Here is a 20,610-nt window from a genome sequence, read left to right on the forward strand (position 1 = left end):
GGAATGGACCATAGTAGCTTAGCGAGGGGCTTTGTTCGAGTTGCTCAAATTAAAAAGTGAGGACGTGAGCAAGCTGTGTCCTTAGAGAAGTGAGAATTTAAGTACAGTAGTGAGAAGTCATGGTTGGTTGTGAGAGGTACATAATGATAAAGAGGTTTTGCTCATAAATTATGTCGGATGATTCCTTAAGTAAATAAATTATTAATAACATCCAGGTAATCGAAGAAATAAATAATTTTATGATTTCATAAGAAATAATTGAAAAGACCATGCCATAATCGGGAGCCCTGGGCTGGTCCTCAGACGACGCCCACAGACGTCTTAGCAACCATTTAGGGATCTTTATTCCCTGTGGGATCCAGATGAAGATGTCCAGCTCCATTACTTTGTCCGCCTTGACGTAAGCGCTAGGTACGTCAACGTGTTTCACCAGTATGCGCCACTTCCTTACCAGCACAAGGATCACCTTCACACCGTCACTTCAATGACGTCTCGAATGATACTCCATAATTCACATCGAACTCTTGTTCGTTTCCGCACGTTACCAGATGCCTTCGGGCGCTCGATAAGTCCCCCAGCGTTCCTCATTGTTTTGTACACCCATTTCATGTGGAGTACATGCACATCATGCGGTACACGAACCACTTCCAGACTCCGTTCACTTCTAGATCCTCAAGCTCTTCACTCATTGTTTTCATCCATCATGACGACTTCGCTAAGCTTGCATATATTTCTTCGAATTGGCCTTCATGACGTTGTTCACAACATCCTGCGCGCTCTCCGAATGATCAGCGAGCTCGTCCGCATTATCGGTAGTCTGGCGATTCACCGACCTCATCACCGGTCGCTCTCTCGTCCAGATGTTTTGTTCTTATACTTATTTCTTACGTTTCTTCACACCGTTCTCGCGGTCACTCATGACCGGCGATCTCCAGCTCTTCCCGCGTAAGCGGTTCTCAACGGTTCACTGGCAGACTCCTGATCTGGAGCATCCTCGTCGCTCAGATAGATGCGTTCAACTTGCTTGTTTAAGTCTTTTTCAAAATATCAATATTCTTGTCGTGCCGAGTCGCTATCACCTTCTTATACTTGATTGATACACCCTGTAGGCTTTAGTTTTCTCACTACATGTATTACCAATATTCATCGCTTGTTGCGATAAGTTGCGGCTCTCAGGATCCCAATACAGGTTCTCGAAAGTGTTGGCCGCACCGCGTTCGTCTAAACTGCGTGCGCTCGCATAATTTCACTAGGAGGTGTGAATGAGCTTGATCATCAAGTTGTAGACTCGCGCTCCTCGACGAGGAGGAGGGTTGAAGTAGATCCAGAGCGAGCCGCAGTCTGTGTCCTGTGTGATGTGCGTCGAGCAGCAGCTCCGGACCGCGGAGGCCTGGATGTGGGTACAAGTGGTTGTGTGCTCAGGGAGAGGGGCGAGATAAGCAAAGTAGTTAACGCACCCAATACTACTTCATCTTTTGCATTGTTAACCTCGTCAGCATATCTACAAGAACTCGTGCAGCCTGAGGACTGCAGCTCAACACATATCCTCTTCGCAGCCTTCTTCGTCAGCTCTCATACTGCTGAGCTTTGAGGGTCATGTACAACGGTCTCACATGTTTTTTTTCTAGAAGCCGAAGCCTCGAGGTCACCCCCTCCCCCATAATCTGATTTTAAAAAAAATTGTTTTATACTGCGTTGTATTTGCAAAAACCTGGGTTAAAAACATACTTGAAGCTCTGATCAGCTTGTTTACTGTTGCTCTTCAAGCCCGATGCTGTCCTTGTCCAAGCTGCCGTCCGTACTCCCGTCGCTCCGTCATGCGCGAAGCATTTCGCAGCGTGTGCGGACTCTTCCTGACAACGTGTTTGCCGAGTTCTCTGCCCTAGCGGCGAAGCATGATGCTGTGAATTTGGGTCAAGGCTTCCCGTCCTTCGGGACGCCTCAATTCGTCCAACAAGCTGCCATCAACGCTATTACGGACGGTAACAATCAGTACACGAGACCCGGAGGCCACCCAAGCTATGTGGAGGCGCTGGCTGGGATGTACTCGCCCCTATTGAACCGAGAACTAGACCCCATGACTGAGATCGTGACGTTTAACGGCGCCCAGGAAGGAATCGCGTCCATCATGGCGGCAGTACTCGAACCAGGGGACGAGGTGCTCACGTTTGAGCCCTATTTCGATGCCTACGTAACAGTCTCCCAACTGCACAGCGTTAAGTCTTCAGGTGTCCCGTTCCGCTTCGATCCAGCCAAGCGTTCTGCCTTCGTAAGCGAAGCCTCGAATGTGACCGAGCGGTTCACGTCGCGTGATTTCCAGGCGGATCTGGAGAAACTCGAGACCAAACTGACCCCCAAGACCAAAATGCTGGTGCTCAACACACCTCACAACCCCATGGGCAAAGTCTTCTCCAAGCAGGAGCTGGAACAACTCGCACGTGTCCTGGAACGTCACCCGAACGTCATCGTCTTGTCTGATGAAGTGTACGAGTTCATGACGTACGATGGACTGAAACACGAGCGGATCGCGGCGCTTCCCGGCTTCTTCGACCGCACCATTTCACTCTTCAGCGCTGGCAAAACCTTCTCATGTACAGGCTGGCGCGCGGGCTACGCAGTGGGGCCGGCACATCTGGTTGGAGGCATCACTAAGGCTTACAGTACTGTGCCGTTCTGTGGCACGACGCCGTTTGAAGTGGCACTAGCGTCGGCTTTCCGTCAGGCTCAGCACAATGGATACTACGACGAGCTAAGGGAGACGCTGCAGGTATAACGGGGTTCAAATACTTGTTAAGTTATCGCTGATTAGTGTACACTGACGTTTTTGTATGTTACAGACCAAGCGCAATCGGCTGTGCGACGCGCTCCAGGCGTACAACTGGCGCCCGATCGTCCCCGAGGGCGGCTACTTCGTGTGCTGCAACGTGGAAGGTCTGCCGTTCTACGACGAGTTCCGTGGCATCGAGATCACGCCGGATACTCCCAAGACGGTGCGTTGATGGTGTGGTTATACGCTGCCAGCCTTGAAGCTTACATAGTTGACCTGTGCAGGAATTCCCGGACTACCAGTTCGCGTACAAACTGGCCAAAGGTGGTCATCTTGCCGTGATCCCGACGTCGCCTTTCTTCAGTCGTCCGGAGAACCGCCTTGCTCCGGGTGTGGTGCGCCTGGCCTTCTGCAAGGACGACAAGACGTTGGACGATTCCATCCGTGTCATCGAGTCCCTCAGGAACTAGACGCGCGCGCAGTTCCTAGATGCTCGCAACGTAGACTCAACGCCTCACATTTTGCTGAACATGTTCGCGGATCTCCTCCGCTGTGGTCTCTGAAATCCACGGCAACATCCGTCTCCAATGCATCTCGTTGAACTTGAGTACAGGCACCTGCATCGCCGGGAAGTTCTTGAAGCGGAAGCTCAGAGACAACGCACTACCCAGCGACAGAGGAGATATCGAGCGGAAGAACTTGAGCCGCAACGCGAAATCCGCGTCTAGTCCTCTTACAACCCCGCCCTTAAACTCTTGGCGACATTGACTGGGAGACGGCAACTCGTAGCCTTCAGCAAGTTCCCGTTGTGAGATCTCGTGAAGCTGCGTACACAGAGACTCGACACGAGGCTGAACGATGACTGTAGCGTTCGGAAATTGCCTCAATCGGTGCACTTCAGGGAGGTCACCTACGTCGTGGGTGACTGCTATAATGAGCTTCTTGTGCATCGCCAAGAGCATTCCAACTCGTCGACTCTTGACCACACTGTGCGCTGGAGATGCTCGAGCCACCTCGTGCAGCTGTTCGCCTGTCAGGAAGAGAACGGCCGTGCGTACACTCAGTAGAGCGTCCGCCTCCATCGACTCTACGATGGCCACAGTGCAGTCGGCGTGCTTCGCAGATAGGAAAGCGGGGAAGCTACTGGAGCTGGCAAACCCTGAGCTGACAAAGATAACCCACTTGGGCTGCTGGACAGACCCGGGCTTTGCCAGCTTCGGACTTGTCAGATCGATGGTGGACGTCAGCGATGATTGAACAGCTCGAGTAGGGGTGGCAGGCAGTGACAGGCCACTTGTACTCGACCCCAGCAGGTTAAATGACATAGCGCCGGCTTCTTCCTCGGTTTTGTTAGAAACTAGAGCTGCGGCGGAGGTGAAGCCAGTTCTAGACTGGCTATTGTTCAGTGGCCGCGCATGGGCTTGCTGAAGCCTGGCTTGCCGACGTTCTTCCAACTTCTTTAGAGCCTTCAAGCGGTTTGCCTTGATCTTTTTGTGCAGTTCATCGCTGGTATCCTGAGCCTCGTTCGATGGTTGATCAGTAGACCGTGCTGGCACCGTTGCGTCAGTTGAAGAAATCCACCGTTGCGGTCTACTTGTCACTGTCGACGAAGTGTTTGCACTGCTGCCAGTACCAAGCAAACTGAAGCACGGAGGGGCAACTTCGCAGTCGGCCGTAGCGCTTTCCTCTTCTTGAACTGTTTGCAGTGGCTTTGCTGCACCAAGCAACTTGAAACTGGGCGAAGGTTCAGCTTCAGTGGCACTATCGTCTCCATCCGGTTCGGTCACGGTAGCCGACGCACTAAAAACGGATGCTGATAACGCTGACAATGTCGCTGCATCCTCCGTCGTCTCTGACACTCGAGAACGTGAACGAGGTCGTGGAGACGGCGTGTCCACGTCATTCGATCCATTGTGCAGTTCGTCCAGACACGCCCGAATAATTCCATTCGTAGGGAGAGCGCCCAACTGCCTCCCACCTCGACGCAGCAGCAACGGAGAACTCTGCGATTCAAACAGCGACCGCGCATAGATCGCCCGCATATTCGGACTGGATTTCTTCCGCTTCTTCTTCGACGTGTTGGCTTCGACGACTTCAGGGGATACAACCGACTGCGAGTACAACAACTGGGACGAATCGTTGATAAACGAGTCGTCTGCCGCGTCTTTATAGTCGTCTCCGTAGTCGTCTTCATCGTCATCGTCGCCTCTTGCGCCTCGAACATCCGCCGCGTCGTCAATATACGCAGCGGCCAAGACACGTGACGTCTCTCGTCTTCGTTTGGATCTTCTGATGCGTTTCTGTTGCCACGGAGAGGATGACACTGGAGCTGCCTTCGCTCCTGGCTGCGAGAACATCTGCGATTGAGAGGCGTCGTACTTTCGCTTAAGTCGTCGAAAGGTCTTGAACTTCTTCTTTGCCTCTACAGACGACGGTGACGCCAACAAATGACTCGGAGATGAGACTCTCGTAGGTTGCGATGGCTCGGAGGGTCGAGTCGTGGGTGTTAGGTGCGTTTTGTGCTGCTCAGGAAGAGTAACCGGGGCTGTCGAGTTGCGATGAAGAGGACAATACGCCAGGAACAACGTACCACAGTCACGGTCTTCGTCTTTGGGAGGGTCCAGCTGATCCATGCGATAGTGAGCGAAAGCAGCACAGCTGACGTGAAAAGCAGCCAGACATCTCTTGTGTGCGCACTGGATAATTCCGTTCCCTTTCCTCGAGTGACATAGAGAACAGTCCAGCGTCTTGCGGTCTGGGTCCAGTCTGCTTAAGTTACCGAGAACAAGCATGTCGTCACGGCCCTGCTCCACACGAAACTCTGGGATCCATAAGAAACACTGGACGTGAACCCACTGGCCGCATGTCGTCCGCTTATATGCACCACCGCGGTGTGGACACAACTGGCAGCGCGGTTGACTAGGCTTCGGTTCGTTAACACCCCCAGCGCGTCTGTCGGTGCAGACGTCACAGAACCACTTGTCATGGGGCACGCTGCGGATGCCATAGCAGAATTGATGCACAGCCACGTTGCACCCGTCGCAAAACACGATAGGATCATCGTCGTAGGACTCGCTCTCAAGGCAAACAGCGCAGCTTTCATCTTCCTCTTGCTCTGCTTCTTCCGGTTGACTCTGAGCTGCCTGCTGAGCGGCATGCTTGTCTCCGGTTGGATGCATGAACAACAGCGATGCTCCTTCACGATTCACCATCTTCCCCACAGAGGTGTCGTGGTCGTCCTTCTCCGTTAGGTCAACGACGGAGATGTCTAACTCGTTCTTGGCTGCAGGCTTTTCTTCGAGTGCTTCATCAGCCTCGTCGCCATCAGTTCCGTCTTCCACTGGCTGTGGAGAAGCCGTCGGACTTGGTCTCGTAGATGCAGCTACTGATCCAGTGTTGAGAGAAGGAAGCAGAGCGAAAGAGAGCGCAGAAGCTTCTTCCTCTGCCTCTGACCCTTCTATAGTTTCAACTTCAGCGCTTGTCTCTAGAGGGAGCAATGCGAATGAGAATGCAGCGTTGTCTATATCTTCACCTTCTGACGTCACCTGCTTCTCGGGCTGCTGCTGCGTTTCTGAAGTTGGCTTTGGTGGTGGGAGGTCAGTACGTGTGGCTTGATCCTGCAGATTCGCATCGATGACTTCATCATCAAATTGCAGCTGTCGTGTGCTACGAGGTCGAGGGGCATCCACGAGAGGCTGGGCGGTGTCACTTTCTTCTGCATTTTCTTGTTGGCGTACCGACTTGCGTGCGCTGTGGGGAGGGCGAGGAGAATCCGATGTGAGCGTCAAGGACAACGTCGCCAACATTTGCTGAGACTTCTCCTTAAGGTTGTGATCACCAGATGCACTTGGTACAGCTGTCAGCACTCGTACTCCCGACTCGTACGCGCTTCTCGAAGTCGACACGTTCGACAAAGATTCCACTCGGGAAACTTCTTCGACACTGGAGTTTGTCTTCTGTTTCTTTGCAGTGGCCATATCGAGGTCGTGTTGACGCCGTTTAGTGCCATCCTTAGACAGAATTTCCTCGTCAGCAGAAGCGAACTGCGTAGCCGAGTCCACAAACTGCGGGCTAAAGTGCATGTCAAAAGAATTCAGCGACTCGTTCATCGCAGAGAAAGACTCTTCGCATCTACTGTCTCCGTCCAGTTCCATGGGAGTGCTGGGTTGTCGCCAAGGAGAGCCAACCTCGCTGTCAGTTTCCGCGTTATCCGTACTCGCCCTGATTCGACGGTGCTTTTTTCTGTTGCTTTCGCCGCCGGACTGCTTAGAGTTTTGAGAGACTTCAGCAACAGTTTTGTCTCCATCAGCTTCAGACTTTTCCTCGTCATCGTCTGAAGCGGTCTCCAGTATTTCCTCCACACCGTGAATCTTCCGTACAAGACCCTGCAACATCAGCGACCTAGTCGAATATCCCACCCGAGCACCCACACTTGTCTGCACTAAACTCCGCGGCTGACGTCGTAGCAGATGCCCCCGATTAGCAACGACAGGAAAGAGTTTGTTCCTCGAGCTTGAAGCGAAATTCGGCGGGAAATACTTCATGAGCGCCACTGCTCGTTCAGCATCGCTGAGCTGCCACAGACTTGGATCGACCGCCACTGACGCAGTCTTGCCCCCCACCTGGGACGCGTGGAAAGTTGGAATCTTCATCTCCAGCTCTCTTAACTGCGGACAGATCCCCGTGGGGATCATGCGGGGACACTTGGAGTACGTGAACCTGCTCTTGAACGTCGTGAGAGCGCGACTCACAGTCTTCGCTGCTGACGCACTGCGGGCCAGCTTCTTTTGCTCATCGCCTTCCGTCACTAGGATGATAACTCTACCCACACGCTTCCGTCCAGTTCTGCCCATGCGTTGGATCATTCGCACAGGCGACGTGAGTGCATCGAACGACACGATGAGGTCCACTTCGCCAATATCCAGACCTTCCTCTGCAATGCACGTCGCCACGAGGACGTTGAACTCGCCCAGCCGAAACCTCCGCACGATCTCTTGTTGTACCTTCTGGGACTGGCCTTTGTTCTCCTTGGCTTTCCCAGTCGCGCCCTGGCCAATAAACGGCTGTGCATTCAGGAGAGGAGCCAGCGGACGCAGCAGCGCTACAATCTCCGACACGCTGGCCCGATACTGCGTGAAGACAATGGCACGCGTGCTGGACCCACCCGCAGAATGGCGTTGGAAATGCTCCAGCAGAACTTGACGAAGTTTCACCAGTTTCGGGTGGCTGTTCGTGTTGCTGGAGCTGTTGCTATCGTCAGTCACAGCCAGACTCGCTTCAAGCGCCTGGAACTCTGGAGACTGCAGCATTTCGCGCTTCGACCACGACATTTTGCCCTTCTTCCGTTCCTCCATCCAGCTCATGATTTGATCTCGGAAGCTACTGAGCCCATGGCCTGTCAGCAGACTCTTGGCGTGAAGTAGACTCACGAGAAGCGCCAAGTCGCTTTCAGCACTGCGGTTCGAGGCATAGTTGGGGCTTTTCCGAAACTTTTCCCGCGCTTGCAGCACATACCAGCTCGAGAGCTTCTCTGGGTCGCTGTTATGGATGATGTCACCCCGGAGAAGTCGTTGAATGATGGGCGTAAAGAACTTGAGGAACTGCGCCTTGATCTCCATGATCTGAGCGCCCAGACGACACACAATGACCTCTTCCTGCCGTGCGTGGGTGTATTTCTTCACGTCGGAATCGTCAGCCGAGCGACTTTCAATGTGAGAGATCCGCAGATTAGTCACCACGTCCTGGATCACGTCAAACTTGGCTCCTGGTGTGGCTGAGAGCGCCAAAACACGGAAGAAAGGCGTCTTGGCTTCGATCTCCTGCACCACGCAGCAGTACGCGTAGTTTCCCGTGGCTCGATGGGCCTCGTCCACCACAATACACACGAACTTCTCCGCTGCACAGACGCCTCGACGAAGATCATTCTGCAGACTCTGCGGGGTGCAAAAGAAGACGCGCCTCGAGTCCCAGAGCACGCGACGCATCGTCGGAGGCACATTTCCCTGCAGCTCTGCGGTGTCTGACAGCGGGATGCCCATGATCTCGTGACAAGCTTTGATCTGTTGTGCCACTAAGGGCTTGGTAGGGGCCATGAAGACGATCTTTCCAGTGGGGAACCAGCGATAGAAATTGTACATGACAACTGCAGCCACCAGCGTCTTCCCCAAACCGGTGGGTAACGATACCAGTGTGTTGTGGTACAAGGCCTTCTCAGCTATAGCCAGCTGATAGTCTCGGATGGCGTAGTTGGTAGGGTACACAAAGTGCTGGGCGGCCTCGTAGTCGATCTGGGGAAAGTTTGAGCGTGCCACAATGTCGAGATACCTGTTTCTAGCCTGGGAGTCCTCTCCTGCTGCGTGTCGAGACATTTGTACGGGCGATGAAGCTGGTCTCTTCGCTGTGGCAGCTCCAGAAACTTGCTCTGAACGTCGAGACGTGAGTACCAGCCCCGATCCAGAGGCTGCAGAGCCTAGAGTCGTCTCTTGCGAGGTCCTGATTGCTTGATCTCTGTCTCTTACTATAAATGGAGACGGCACGGAGCGTCCGACGTCCTGTTCTGCGTCCCGTTGCCTCTGTGGCTGGGACGGTGGCACCGCTACAGGCGCCGACGTCCCGTCAAAGGAAAGTCGAGCCTGTACATGCGCAGACTTCCTAGCTGGGGTAGGTGCAGTCTCCTGGTAGACCTTGCCACGCAGTGTGGAGCACACTTGACAACTCGCTCTCGACGCCTCGTTCTGTAGCGTACACGACCTGCAGCTCCACACTCCTGAGGATGGAGAAGAAACACTCGTAGTTGTGCTGGCTGTGGGCCGACTCTGGGTCTGATTCTGCTGAGTACGAGTCTGCAAGTGACGCTTCTCCAGCGCTGTGATCTCTGAGAGCAGCGCGTCGTCCCATTCGTCCTCCTCCATTGTCACGAACAAGGAACCAACTGCGAGCCTGCGTACCTTTTTGTGAAAGGCTTACTTTGCAAGCTCGTGTTTTTAACCGATGAGAAGGTTTAGCCAATCACAGATTATTCCCGCATCAGTTATTAATACCCTTTGTACTTCTTCGAAGTACTAATTAAAAATACCTGTATCGCTGTTGAGCATGGCGCAGTGCGGCGTCTTGTGTCGCTACTTTTTCCAGCAGATGCTGCTGGAGGCGGACGGCTCGCGGCTGGAGGAGTTCGCGTCATCTCTACTTCTTTCATCGCGCCCCACTTTGGCTGAGCTGCGTCGTAAATTTCCCTTCGAGGGCTCGTACCATTTCCGTCTACAGATTGACACGTCGAGTGGCTATTGCTGGAGGGACTTGACGGACGAGAATCGCGTACTTCCGATCTCTGACAATGGGGAAATCCACGTGAAGGTTCTGCAGCTATCATCGGCCGATGAGGGGGATAAGACGCCAGATATTCACGAAGACCTAGTGGATGTGCCTGAAGATCGACATTTCCGTGCCTTCTTCCACTGGCAAAGTAAACCCTCGGGCGAGGGATACCCGATGCCACAGCCCCAACAAGCATCGCAGCAAGACGTGAGTTCGGTTCTCTTTGGCGTAAAGAAGGCGCTTGCCTCCAAGATGAAAGGATCAGCCATGGCACAGACATTACAGAAACACTCGGCGCAGATGTGGGAGAAGGTAACGGCAGCTACAGGAGTTGGAGGAGGAGGAGGAGCAGGGAATGCGCCACCTACAGCGACAACATTGGCTCAACTGGCCAAACTCATTAACGCCATGAAGGCTCCACTACAATCTGGCAATCCTGAACATGATGAGTTACTGCAGAGACTGTGGACCTCCTGTTTTGACACAAAGCCATTCGCAGTGACGAGTGCCGAGTGGAATCGACTGGGATTCCGACATGGCGACCCCATGCGTGAGATTCAGTTTTTACTTCCGCTACAGTGTCTTGTATACTTCCACGAAGTGCGCCGCACAGTGGCACTGCCCATTCTAAACGACCAGAGCGGCCCAGAGGCGTTTTCGTACGCTTTGGTAGGCTCCCAGATCGCGTATGTCCTGGCTGATATCCTGCAGCTGAGAGATGGCGGGTGTCTAGGTTCCGAACGCCCCTTCTGGAGACTTTTTGAGGACCCGGTGGCCTTCTTTGAGTTGTTTTGCATCGCCTTTCGTGCCTTCGCCTCGTCCTGGAAACTGAACTCGAACAACTCGTCCGATGTCAATTTCCACCTCCACTACGTAGGTGACTTCTCCCAAGAGCTGCTTCGTCGAGGCCCAGAGACTGTAACAAGCCTCGGGGAGCACGCCTATCAGTTGCAGAACTGGTAGGCAGACAGAAAATCAAACGGAAGGATCAATAAAATATGCAATTTTTACCCATTTTGACAGGTGTCGTCTTACAGGTGCAGCTGAACCGCAAGCATCACCCGAAGAAGTTCTTCTACACTCGGTGCCTCAGACTTGGCGGACAGCACACATTGTGGGAAGGCCCTTTGGAGTTTCTCCATCACTTCCTTACGCTTCTCCACTGTGTCCAACTGAGCAAACACTGCGCTTTCCCTCACTGTGTTCGCCTGCATTGAAACTTGTGAGCTTTAGGAATGGTACGAGGCAGTAAGTTGTAGTCACATACCAGAGTCGAATCCTGTAGACCTCGAGTTAATGTTGCCTGCACGTCACGGTAAACGAAAACCGTGCCTGAAGTGCTGATGCCTACAATAGTGGGGTCGATCTGAGCAGACGAATCACGGATTCCCACTATTCACAATTACAGAATAAGTCAATACCTGAATCGCCCTTCAGGATCAAGAGAGATGCAAAACTTACCACAGAACATCGAGCAGCCAGGCAGCAGCATCCGGAAGCGCACGAGCTGTCGTTCGCTTTGGATTGCGTACATTTGTCCACTCCACGTGCAGACCACAATCTGCCACCAACACACCCAGGTCACGCACGCAGAAACTCCATTTACAGTGATCTCAACGTACAGCATCCTGGCGATCCCCACGCTCTGTTGTCATCTCGAGTTTGTCAGCGTTCACCACAGCCTCAGGCAACTGAATCGAGTCGAGTAGAAAACGCCATTCAAGCTAGCACAGAGGACAAATCTAGGGTTACTTTAACGCACCTGGAAATCCCACTGCCTCTCCCCAGAAGACGAGAACAAAGACACAAGGCCATTCATCGACACAAGCGCATTCATTCCTCGTTCACCTCCCAGTTCGATGTCGCCCACCACGAATGTGACACCTTCGGTCTCGCACGGCGGGCCTTCCCAAGGCACAATCGCTCTCTTGTCCCCATGACTGGATCCACTAATGGAATACACTTCACCCGAGAAGCACCGAGCCACCAGTCGAGGCGAAGCGTCCGTCTTGGAGTGAAGCACGATCAGCGTTTCGATCTCGCCATTGATCTCCATTTGAGCGACCTGAGAATACTCAGCAAGCTGAACACCCACCGTATAACATCATGATATATCCGCCACTCTTTTCCAAGAACAGTGCAAATATCACACACGAACCTCGTCATGATTCGTGTTGGGCCGGTAGACGAGCACTCGTCCATCACGTGTTGAAAGAATGAGCTCGTCATTCAAGTGCACCACATCACAGACATTGAGCGCAACACTCTATCAGCACATCAGTAAGTCTGCAAGAACTCGCACCCAAAACGTCGCATTGTCCGTACAAACTCGGAGCACAGCTGCAGCACTTCAGCGCCCTCCACCGAACGGAACACGGAGCATTTTCCTTCCGCTGTCGCCACAATAATCCGAGTCTAACGCAGGCGTCACAACATACCCATCCTACGTATCAGTCTTCCATCCGGCAGCATTCTTGACCCACACTCACGTCTCCAGCAAAGCAATAGTCGAGGCAAATGGACGTCACGGATCCGTTCACCTCGCAGCTTCTCCACTGCGCCAGGCGACCCCCCACAATCTGCATTCAACTTCGTCAACATTTAATTTACGGAGCAATAGTCTATCGTATCGACTGCAAACCTTGAAGACCGATACTTTGCCCATGAGTGAGCCGAAGAGCAGTTCCGTCGCTCCGTCGCCGTCTACGTCGCCCGCCGCGTGTGCATTCGCTAGGATCTTCCCGTCCAGCTGCGCCGCGTACGTCGGCGTTAACTCCAGCTTAATATACGCAACGTCAGCGTCGACCACTAGACTCAGATTTAGCCACCTGGCGAGCGCCATTCATACCGCACCTGTCCGCGCATAAGCCTCTTGATCTGATCACCTTACAAAACTTGAATAGCTTATATCGATATGTGTTATAAGAGCCCGCTTTATTTAGGATTTTTTCTTCTAATTAACAAGTTGAAGTTATACGTTTTTCAAACTGAGCTGTTTCGGTCGATCTTATACTTCCGCTTTTGCCTAGTATCCCGCACGCCCTCTCCTTCATCCACGATGCCGCCAATGGCTTCCAAGCTTCGCCCCCTTATCTCCAAGCAGGCGGCTGCACGTCTTTCGTCTCGCAGTGTTGCTGTCGCGCGTCGTGCTCCTTTGTTTCACGCTGCTTCCGCCTTCGCTCCAACCTCCCACTGCGCCAATTTTACGACCGGGGGCAAAGGACCTTTCGCTCGCTCCCGGAAGAAACAACAGAAGAGCGCTGTCGAGTCGGTCGAATACGCGGAACTGGATCTTAACCGTATGGCGGTAATCGGCGGCGGTAACATGGCTGAGGCCATTATCACTGGAGTACTAACCGAGGGGCTCATCCCCAGCTCCAAGGTCGTCGTCTCCGATCCCAACCCGTCCATGCGTAGTAAATACGCCAAACTCAACGTGGAGACTCACACACGCAACAGCTCGGCGGTCAAGGAAGCGGACGTGATCTTGGTGGCGGTCAAGCCCCAAGTGGTGGACGACGTACGTCAATAACTTCAGTCACGCTTGGCACTTTTGTCAGTTGCCGTAACTAGTTTTTCTTAATAACTTGCAGGTGCTGCGGGCTGTAAAGGCGTCGATGGATCCGGATGCGCTGGTCATTTCAGTGGTAGCTGGTCAGAGTATCAGGCAGCTGCAGCAACACCTTGGACAGGACAGCCACATCATTCGCACCATGCCGAACACGCCGGCCATGATCGGAGAGGGCACGACAGTGTGGGCACAGTCAGCAGAAGTCACGAGTGTGCAGCACGAACTCACCAAACAGATTCTTGGGTCTTTTGGTGTTGAGGTGAGGCATACAAGAAGGCAGCGATGGGTTTTCTATCTAGTGTTCTGATCTCGTTTTTGTTGTTGTTGCTACTTAAACGCAGGTGTTCGTGGACGATGAGAACGCTCTGGACATGGCGACAGCGCTGTCTGGGTCTGGACCGGCCTATTTCTTCCTCGTCGCCGAGGCAATGATCGACACGGGCGTCCACATGGGATTTTCTCGACCTGTTGCCACGGTATGAAACTTTGGACAGCTATTCTGAAAATCCTTTGGCTTTCTAATGTTTTACCGATCGTTTCATTGCAGAAACTGGTGCAGCAAACAATGCTGGGCTCCGCGCTGTACATGCAGTCGGAGGATGTGCACCCTGTCGAGTTGCGGAATAACATCACGAGTCCAGGCGGCACCACCGCTGCTGGCCTCTACCGCGCCGAGAAAAACGGTTTCCGCGCCGTCATCGCCGATTCAATTTGGGCCGCGTATGAGCGCTGTCTTGAGATCGGCTCCTCCGAGCCCGTGCAGCGTCAACGTCCGCGCTCGTAAGTCCGCGCCGTTATGACAAACGGAAAATGTTTCCATGTCTTAGATACTGGTAACCTAGATAAAAGTATTTGCTGACCTTCTAACCCTTCCTGAACGGGTGATCAAACAGCTACCTGAATTATCATTGGGCCTAAGTTTTGTTGTGACTCTGCCTCACAGCACACCAGCTCCGCCAACGTGCACGAAGAGGATTGCGACCTGCTCAAGCAGCAGGGAATATTCTACGGACTTTACTGACTAGAGTGATGGAGAATCAGTGTGACAGAAGCTCTATTGCACAACAGCAGGATAAAACATTTAATGCATTCTCAATTTTACTACCAACTCCGGAAGTCCCTCTCAAGCAAGAACTTCCGGACCCGAGCACTCCTCTGCAATAGTGCTGGTTTGGAACAACCCTTGTTCTGAACGTTCCTTTTGTTCCAATTGATCAGAACGTTCAGAGCTATTCCTAATTGTTCAGTTGGGAACTGTAAATCCCTCCTAGACGCACACGCAGTGTAGGAAGAACAGACACACACTGGGCGGCAAAAGCCACCTTTAGGCACTGGGTATATTAGCAGCAAATTCTCAACTGCAAATTCTCAACTGAGCCCCCTCGCTCCAACCCTTCTCTCTGTACCCATTGTCTCACACAATACAAACTTCAAGTGCCATAGTGTAGATCGGTATAACCCCACCTACTGATCCACAACTATCGCCTCACACCCTGAGACTTCGTGCCCTTCATCAGTACAACCCTCAATCATTCTCTCTTTCTTTGGCTCAGCTCAACAACTCAGAAAACGCTTCTTACCAAGGCTGTTAGGCACTTAGCTTGAGGTCTTCACAAGAAGTCAGCACTACTCTCAGCATGTACAGCACGTTCAGCCCCCATGTAGATGGGCCTGCTGACATTTCTCTCTTTTCATCCACTCACGCTTATTATAACCCCACCAGTTTGACCATCTCTCTCAACACGCATCATTGGGTTCACAACTCAATATGCCTCATCGTCATGGGATATGCACCATCCATCTCTCTCCTCAACGTCTCTACAGCTCCACCTTGTCTGCCCATTCTCGTTGTTGCATTATTTTCAGTCTTCGTTGTTGCCGGCAACATCTTCAACACAACTCACACAGCCCAACCAGTTCAACACTCTTTCTCAATTTCATCAAAACTCTCGAATCGCAAAACCCACAACTGACCGGTCACCTTCGTTTAATACGCTTCATCGTCATCAACCTCCTCGCTATATCTTCCGCCCGCACCAGACTTACTCTCATACTTTGCGCGCTATGGTGTCAATTCTCTCTGCGGGTCATCGCTTGGCGGTTGCTGCCCAAGATGAGGACATTCATACACGTAGTGGTCTCGTTTCCCACAATGGAAGCAACATTCTCGTCCTCCACGACCATGTCCATATCCACGACCACCTTCACATTGTTCATCTCGTCCTCGTCCGTAGCCGCGTCCTCGACCACGACCTCGACCTCGACCACGTCCACGTCCAAAACCCCTACCACAGTCATAACCAACATAGGCCTTCTCATTATCATTCTCCTCCTTGTTACTCTCAGGACCCTTCGCTGTCTGGCGGCTCTGACGTCTGTCATACGCCACCTCCAGCGCATGCTTCAACTACTCGTAGTTGGGCGGGGTACTCGGATCGTGCGAGGTGTGACTCGCAAGGAACGTCTCGACCACGTTCTCGTACTCAGATGGCAGCGTCCCAATCAGCAGTGCAGGCTTCATATACTCATCCACAGGCTTACCCAACAGTGCGATGTGATTCATCACTTGACGGACCTCTCCCAAATGTTCAGCAACGTTAGCATCCGGAGCCAACCGAAGGTTTCTCAACTTCGTCATCTCATCCGCGAACTATAAGTACGCCCTCCCCACAACCACTCCTTCAGCCGCTCAAAGATTCGATACAGAATGCTCTCGTGCTTCACCGTCTTCATAATCTTGTCCGTCATGCAGTCGAACTGTATCTCTTTTGCACGCAGGACCTTCTTCAGTCCGTCCTTCTTCTCGTCTTCCTTCGACTCCTCCAACTCATCCATGTTCTTCACATCGCTCTTACAGTACGACCACAAGTTCTTCCGTCGCAGTTTCAGCGTCACTCTCTCCATCCAAACCTTAAAATTCTCTCCATCAAACGGCTGGTGCATGATCTTATCCTCTTTTGCCGTCTTCATACTATTCTTCTCTTCTGCGTCTTTACCGTCAGTGCTCATCACGACTAATCAAGTGTCGTCTTCCACGCTGCGGCCGTTGGGCTCATTACCAGTTGGGAGCTGTAAATCCCTCCTAGACGCACACGCAGTGTAGGAAGAACAGACACACACTGGGCGGCAAAAGCCACCTTTAGGCACTGGGTATATTAGCAGCAAATTCTCAACTGCAAATTCTCAACTGAGCCCCCTCGCTCCAACCCTTCTCTCTGTACCCATTGTCTCACACAATACAAACTTCAAGTGCCATAGTGTAGATCCGTATAATCCGCAACAGTTCCTATTCATTTAAGTTCGAAGGGTTCGACTGGGCCAAAAGGAAACCAGCAAAAAGAAAACGAAGCTGGCGCCCGCGTGCACACGCTGAGCATGAGAATGCGGTCGATACCCTCGCCGACTGAAGTGCTTGCCACGCCTACCTGGCGGTCTACCCTGAGCTACCATGTATGACTCGCTCAAATGATGGGTTGCCTGCTTGATAGCAGACGCTGGGGCGCTTTGCAACTGTAGTCAATACAAAAAGCAAGACTGCTGCATTGCGGAGAGCCAGTATACAAATATCGTGTCACCCCTAGCTACACGGGCGTAGCATGAAGGCACCACGATCATGGGACGCAGAAACACTTAGCAAAGAAACCAGACCATGACATGCCGCTAGCCCGAGCTCGTTAAGTTCATGTCCTATAAGGACAATGTCTCGTATAGTAAGGACCACACGTTCACGACGGAGGCGCTCCTGCGTATCACACCAGAGGACTTGTGTCGCTGAATGAACAGGCAGACGTACGGAGATTCAGAACCAAGTGATGAAATGAGACCAATACCTCGCCGCTCGACGACTCTTGAGCACACGAAGAAGGCCATTTCTTCGTTCACGCCACGCATTAATTCAACATGGGATCCAATAACAGAACGTGGAAACCCTACCCGATCTGATGTAGTGAATAAGTTAATCAAGAGGGTGAAGAAGTTGGAGGTTCGGCGCGAAGGATCTCAGTCCAAAGCCCGCCGACCCGTGGAGTTTGACGAATTCATGAACCTACTCGTACTAGTACTAGCCCACTGGGAGCGTAATAATAAGCGTACATGGTGGGCAGTGTGCTAAGTCTTCAATGGCAGATTTGTGCTCGGATTGATGGCATGTTGCAGCTCACTAACTTCTCGCCTAACACTTAGTACCCTTCAACACTCCTTTTCCAAATGCGGTGGTCAAAGAACATACTAGAAGAGCGTGATTCCCCAGAGTAGCTTATACTTGGCAGTATGGACGTGCTCTGCTTAATCTCGCCGTGTACATTGAGTCAACAGCGAATATGGCAGGCTCAGAGTATTTGTACGGCAATCCGAAAGACGGCGACCGCAATGTACGACGATACTTAACCGATATGATCGATAACGAAGCCTTCAAGAAACCGAACCCAGGCAATTTAGGAACGCATACTCTCCGTAAGGGTGCAGCAGCGTATGCAACGAAAAGTGGTATCTCAAAAGACTTCGTGAATGTACGAGGTCGTTGGAGAACACGCAAGGGTGCGATCGATGTTTGCGTCGATAATACTCAACCATATCCTGATGCATTAACTGCAGCATCATTAGCAGGACCTGCAGGCCCATGCTTTTACGTAGTGAAAACTGGAATTGGTTGCATCACGCCAGACCTACTTTGTAACCAGATTACACGAACAGTAAAACAGCTCATGGGCGATTCAATTGCGGCAACTTTAGCATTAACGCTGCTGTGGGCAGCAATTGAACCGTCGGGCGCGTACGAGTACGCGCTGCTGCCAAGCAAGCTCAAGCAAAGAATTGTAAGCGTGTACATGAGCGCTGGAGGAAGAGCAGATCTTAATCCTGTTCAGCGGGAGAAATTTTAGGTTGCTGGTGGCAGCTCTCAATTTTTACTAATACATATCGGCAACGATGAGAGCGCTGACCAAGCTCAAGTACCAAGTTCTCAGCGACCACATGCATCGAGAACGACAGGAGGTGAGAGCACACGCTGCGATTTCGCGGTCCTCCACTCGCAGATTGCTGCTGGACGACGTCATACGACAGAAGTGATGAGTGAAATTCGGCGTTTACGACACCAACTTCAACGCGAGCAACAAAAGACACAGGTAGTATTAAGACGATTGGTAATCCAGGGAACTTTCACCAGAGGACCCGTGCCAACTGCTGCCCAAAACAGCCCAGCAGTGACATCAACTACTCGACGTTTACCCGGAGCCAGACTCTCAAAGCGGCCCAAGGATCTGTACGAGTTATGGCATGAGTATCAATTCGGATGCGGCGAATTAAAAGCAGCGAAGGACTTCACAGCCATTGAACGAGGCGCAAACAAGTTCGCATTCTTACGGAGAAAAGTGTTATGGGACGTCGTGTCAAAGCTTCGGGTTTCACAAGTGACACTGCGATTGACAAAGTTTATACTGTTTATGGTAAGCAGCTTTCGGTAATAGCATCTTTGTAGCTTTACGAAAGGACCGAAATCGAGGTAGGCATCCGGGCCTGGGAGTGTAGATCTGTAGACACTTCAACACAATCATTTCAACCAATCAAATCTGAGTAGCACGTTTAGTTGCAAAAACGGCATGCATATTTAGAGTACAATAGCGTAGCAGCAGCACCGCGACAAAACAAAACACAAGACCACTCTCATTATTACCGACACAAAGCAACGGCTACACCACTCACAACAACAGCGCTCAAACTCGTGGCTACACCACTCACAGCAGCAGCGCATAAAATAACGTCTAACAGCAAAATGGGCTACATTAGGAATGCAAAGAGCAAATTCTGCGAATTCAGTGAATGTAGATATCACTGTAGTAAATCCCGGGTGAAAAACCAATCAACACTCGACAAAGCGGGAGCCACCCCGCTGGAACTTATAGCCAAGTGTATTGTATCGGGTAAATCGTAGAATGAGTCTCGAGTCTGATGGTAACCAGATCGAGCTCAATTATCAGCTCCTTTCTAAGGCGTCCCTCAGAAAGCTCGCTGGGAAAGTTATAAGAAAGATGATATGTAGTTGGCCTGGTTCCTAATATAAAACCCGGGTCGGACCTTACTAGCCCGACTGGGAAGACACGCATACCCATCGCCTGAAGATGGCAAAGCTGCCAGGCGCCCTTGGGTCGTCTCCGTTGAACTATGAGGGAAACCAAGGTGAAATACCTAGGATTCACTACACAGCCTTCGAAGCTTGGTTTCCCCACTACCCCTCCGCTCGACTTGCGAAGGTTGTGGCGATATCACCCAGAGCGCATGACCAACGGCTGGCAAGCGTCTGACGCTTACAACCGGACTGGTTTCTTGAGGCGCTGACTGGGTGCTCGAGATCTCTGCTGACTGCGGACACGCGGAACTTGGCCCACGGTGGCTGTCATCATTGATCGAGTTCGACGACCTAGAGGAAGCTGAGGATCTTGGTCCTCGGCACCGATGTGCCCTTGGCTGTCCTCATCCAAAGTACGCTGAACTGTTTGCTGGACACTTCGAGGTTGTACCTCATCCGCGTCGTCGCTGTCACGCCGGACGGTTTCTCCATCGGGGTGACTTCGTTTCTTCCTGCCGCGAGGGCGGCCACGAGGCTTCATGCCCTTCGCTGAATCAGGAGGTGTAGACGCCGTGCTGCCGTCCTCACGATCTATCTTCTTCCAGTGATCCGTGAGACGAGGGTCTTCAGCAGTGTCCACATATCTCTTTAATAAAATCTTGATGTCCTTATTCAAAACTTGCATTGGTTCGTAAGAGTCTTCGATCGACTGTAGGCCCTTCCAGCTTACTAAAAATATCAAAGTCCTTCGTAGCATTATTCCACTTGTGGCCCTTCAGCTCCTTAACTGCTAAGATGATTCCTTGAGCAGCTACGTGTTCGAGTAGCTCATCCGTGACATTTAAGCTGTCGTCTGCGTACATCTTTAACCGTGAAGGGTGCACATCATGTTCT

At 52.0% G+C, this 20,610-nt stretch overlaps 6 protein-coding genes across 6 annotated transcripts; 3 read left to right on the top strand and 3 right to left on the bottom strand.

Moving 5' to 3' along the window:
* Nucleotides 1-1,734: 1,734 nt before the first annotated feature.
* On the top strand, nucleotides 1,735-3,237 carry PITG_10590 (kynurenine-oxoglutarate transaminase, putative; the record flags this gene model as incomplete). Its single annotated transcript, XM_002902309.1, has 3 exons — nucleotides 1,735-2,767; nucleotides 2,838-2,990; nucleotides 3,052-3,237. 3 exons carry the CDS (start codon nucleotides 1,772-1,774, stop codon nucleotides 3,235-3,237), a joined length of 1,335 nt encoding a protein of 444 aa, XP_002902355.1.
* Nucleotides 3,238-3,273: 36 nt separating this feature from the next.
* PITG_10591 (uncharacterized protein) lies at nucleotides 3,274-5,828 on the bottom strand (the record flags this gene model as incomplete). The annotated part of the gene is made up of 6 exons (XM_002902310.1): nucleotides 3,274-3,988; nucleotides 4,091-4,281; nucleotides 4,324-4,830; nucleotides 4,873-5,250; nucleotides 5,308-5,686; nucleotides 5,734-5,828. The coding sequence occupies 6 exons, from the start codon at nucleotides 5,826-5,828 to the stop codon at nucleotides 3,274-3,276; spliced, it is 2,265 nt and encodes a 754-aa protein (XP_002902356.1).
* A 1,032-nt stretch (nucleotides 5,829-6,860) lies between these two features.
* Nucleotides 6,861-9,678, bottom strand: PITG_10592 (DEAD/DEAH box RNA helicase, putative; the record flags this gene model as incomplete). The annotated part of the gene is made up of 5 exons (XM_002902311.1): nucleotides 6,861-6,867; nucleotides 7,031-7,993; nucleotides 8,060-9,399; nucleotides 9,451-9,533; nucleotides 9,582-9,678. 5 exons carry the CDS (start codon nucleotides 9,676-9,678, stop codon nucleotides 6,861-6,863), a joined length of 2,490 nt encoding a protein of 829 aa, XP_002902357.1.
* A 181-nt stretch (nucleotides 9,679-9,859) lies between these two features.
* On the top strand, nucleotides 9,860-11,044 carry PITG_10593 (uncharacterized protein; the record flags this gene model as incomplete). Its single annotated transcript, XM_002902312.1, has 2 exons — nucleotides 9,860-10,114; nucleotides 10,157-11,044. 2 exons carry the CDS (start codon nucleotides 9,860-9,862, stop codon nucleotides 11,042-11,044), a joined length of 1,143 nt encoding a protein of 380 aa, XP_002902358.1.
* Nucleotides 11,045-11,112: 68 nt separating this feature from the next.
* Nucleotides 11,113-12,946, bottom strand: PITG_10594 (uncharacterized protein; the record flags this gene model as incomplete). Its single annotated transcript, XM_002902313.1, has 10 exons — nucleotides 11,113-11,289; nucleotides 11,349-11,473; nucleotides 11,543-11,642; nucleotides 11,704-11,772; nucleotides 11,844-12,164; nucleotides 12,240-12,347; nucleotides 12,407-12,496; nucleotides 12,565-12,660; nucleotides 12,723-12,860; nucleotides 12,935-12,946. The coding sequence occupies 10 exons, from the start codon at nucleotides 12,944-12,946 to the stop codon at nucleotides 11,113-11,115; spliced, it is 1,236 nt and encodes a 411-aa protein (XP_002902359.1).
* A 163-nt stretch (nucleotides 12,947-13,109) lies between these two features.
* PITG_10595 (delta-1-pyrroline-5-carboxylate reductase, putative) lies at nucleotides 13,110-14,673 on the top strand (the record flags this gene model as incomplete). Its single annotated transcript, XM_002902314.1, has 5 exons — nucleotides 13,110-13,601; nucleotides 13,675-13,911; nucleotides 13,994-14,128; nucleotides 14,200-14,432; nucleotides 14,604-14,673. The coding sequence occupies 5 exons, from the start codon at nucleotides 13,149-13,151 to the stop codon at nucleotides 14,671-14,673; spliced, it is 1,128 nt and encodes a 375-aa protein (XP_002902360.1).
* Nucleotides 14,674-20,610: the final 5,937 nt, after the last annotated feature.

Source organism: Phytophthora infestans, genomic scaffold, assembly GCF_000142945.1.
Source record: "Phytophthora infestans T30-4 supercont1.18 genomic scaffold, whole genome shotgun sequence".
Taxonomy (NCBI): domain Eukaryota; phylum Oomycota; class Peronosporomycetes; order Peronosporales; family Peronosporaceae; genus Phytophthora; species Phytophthora infestans.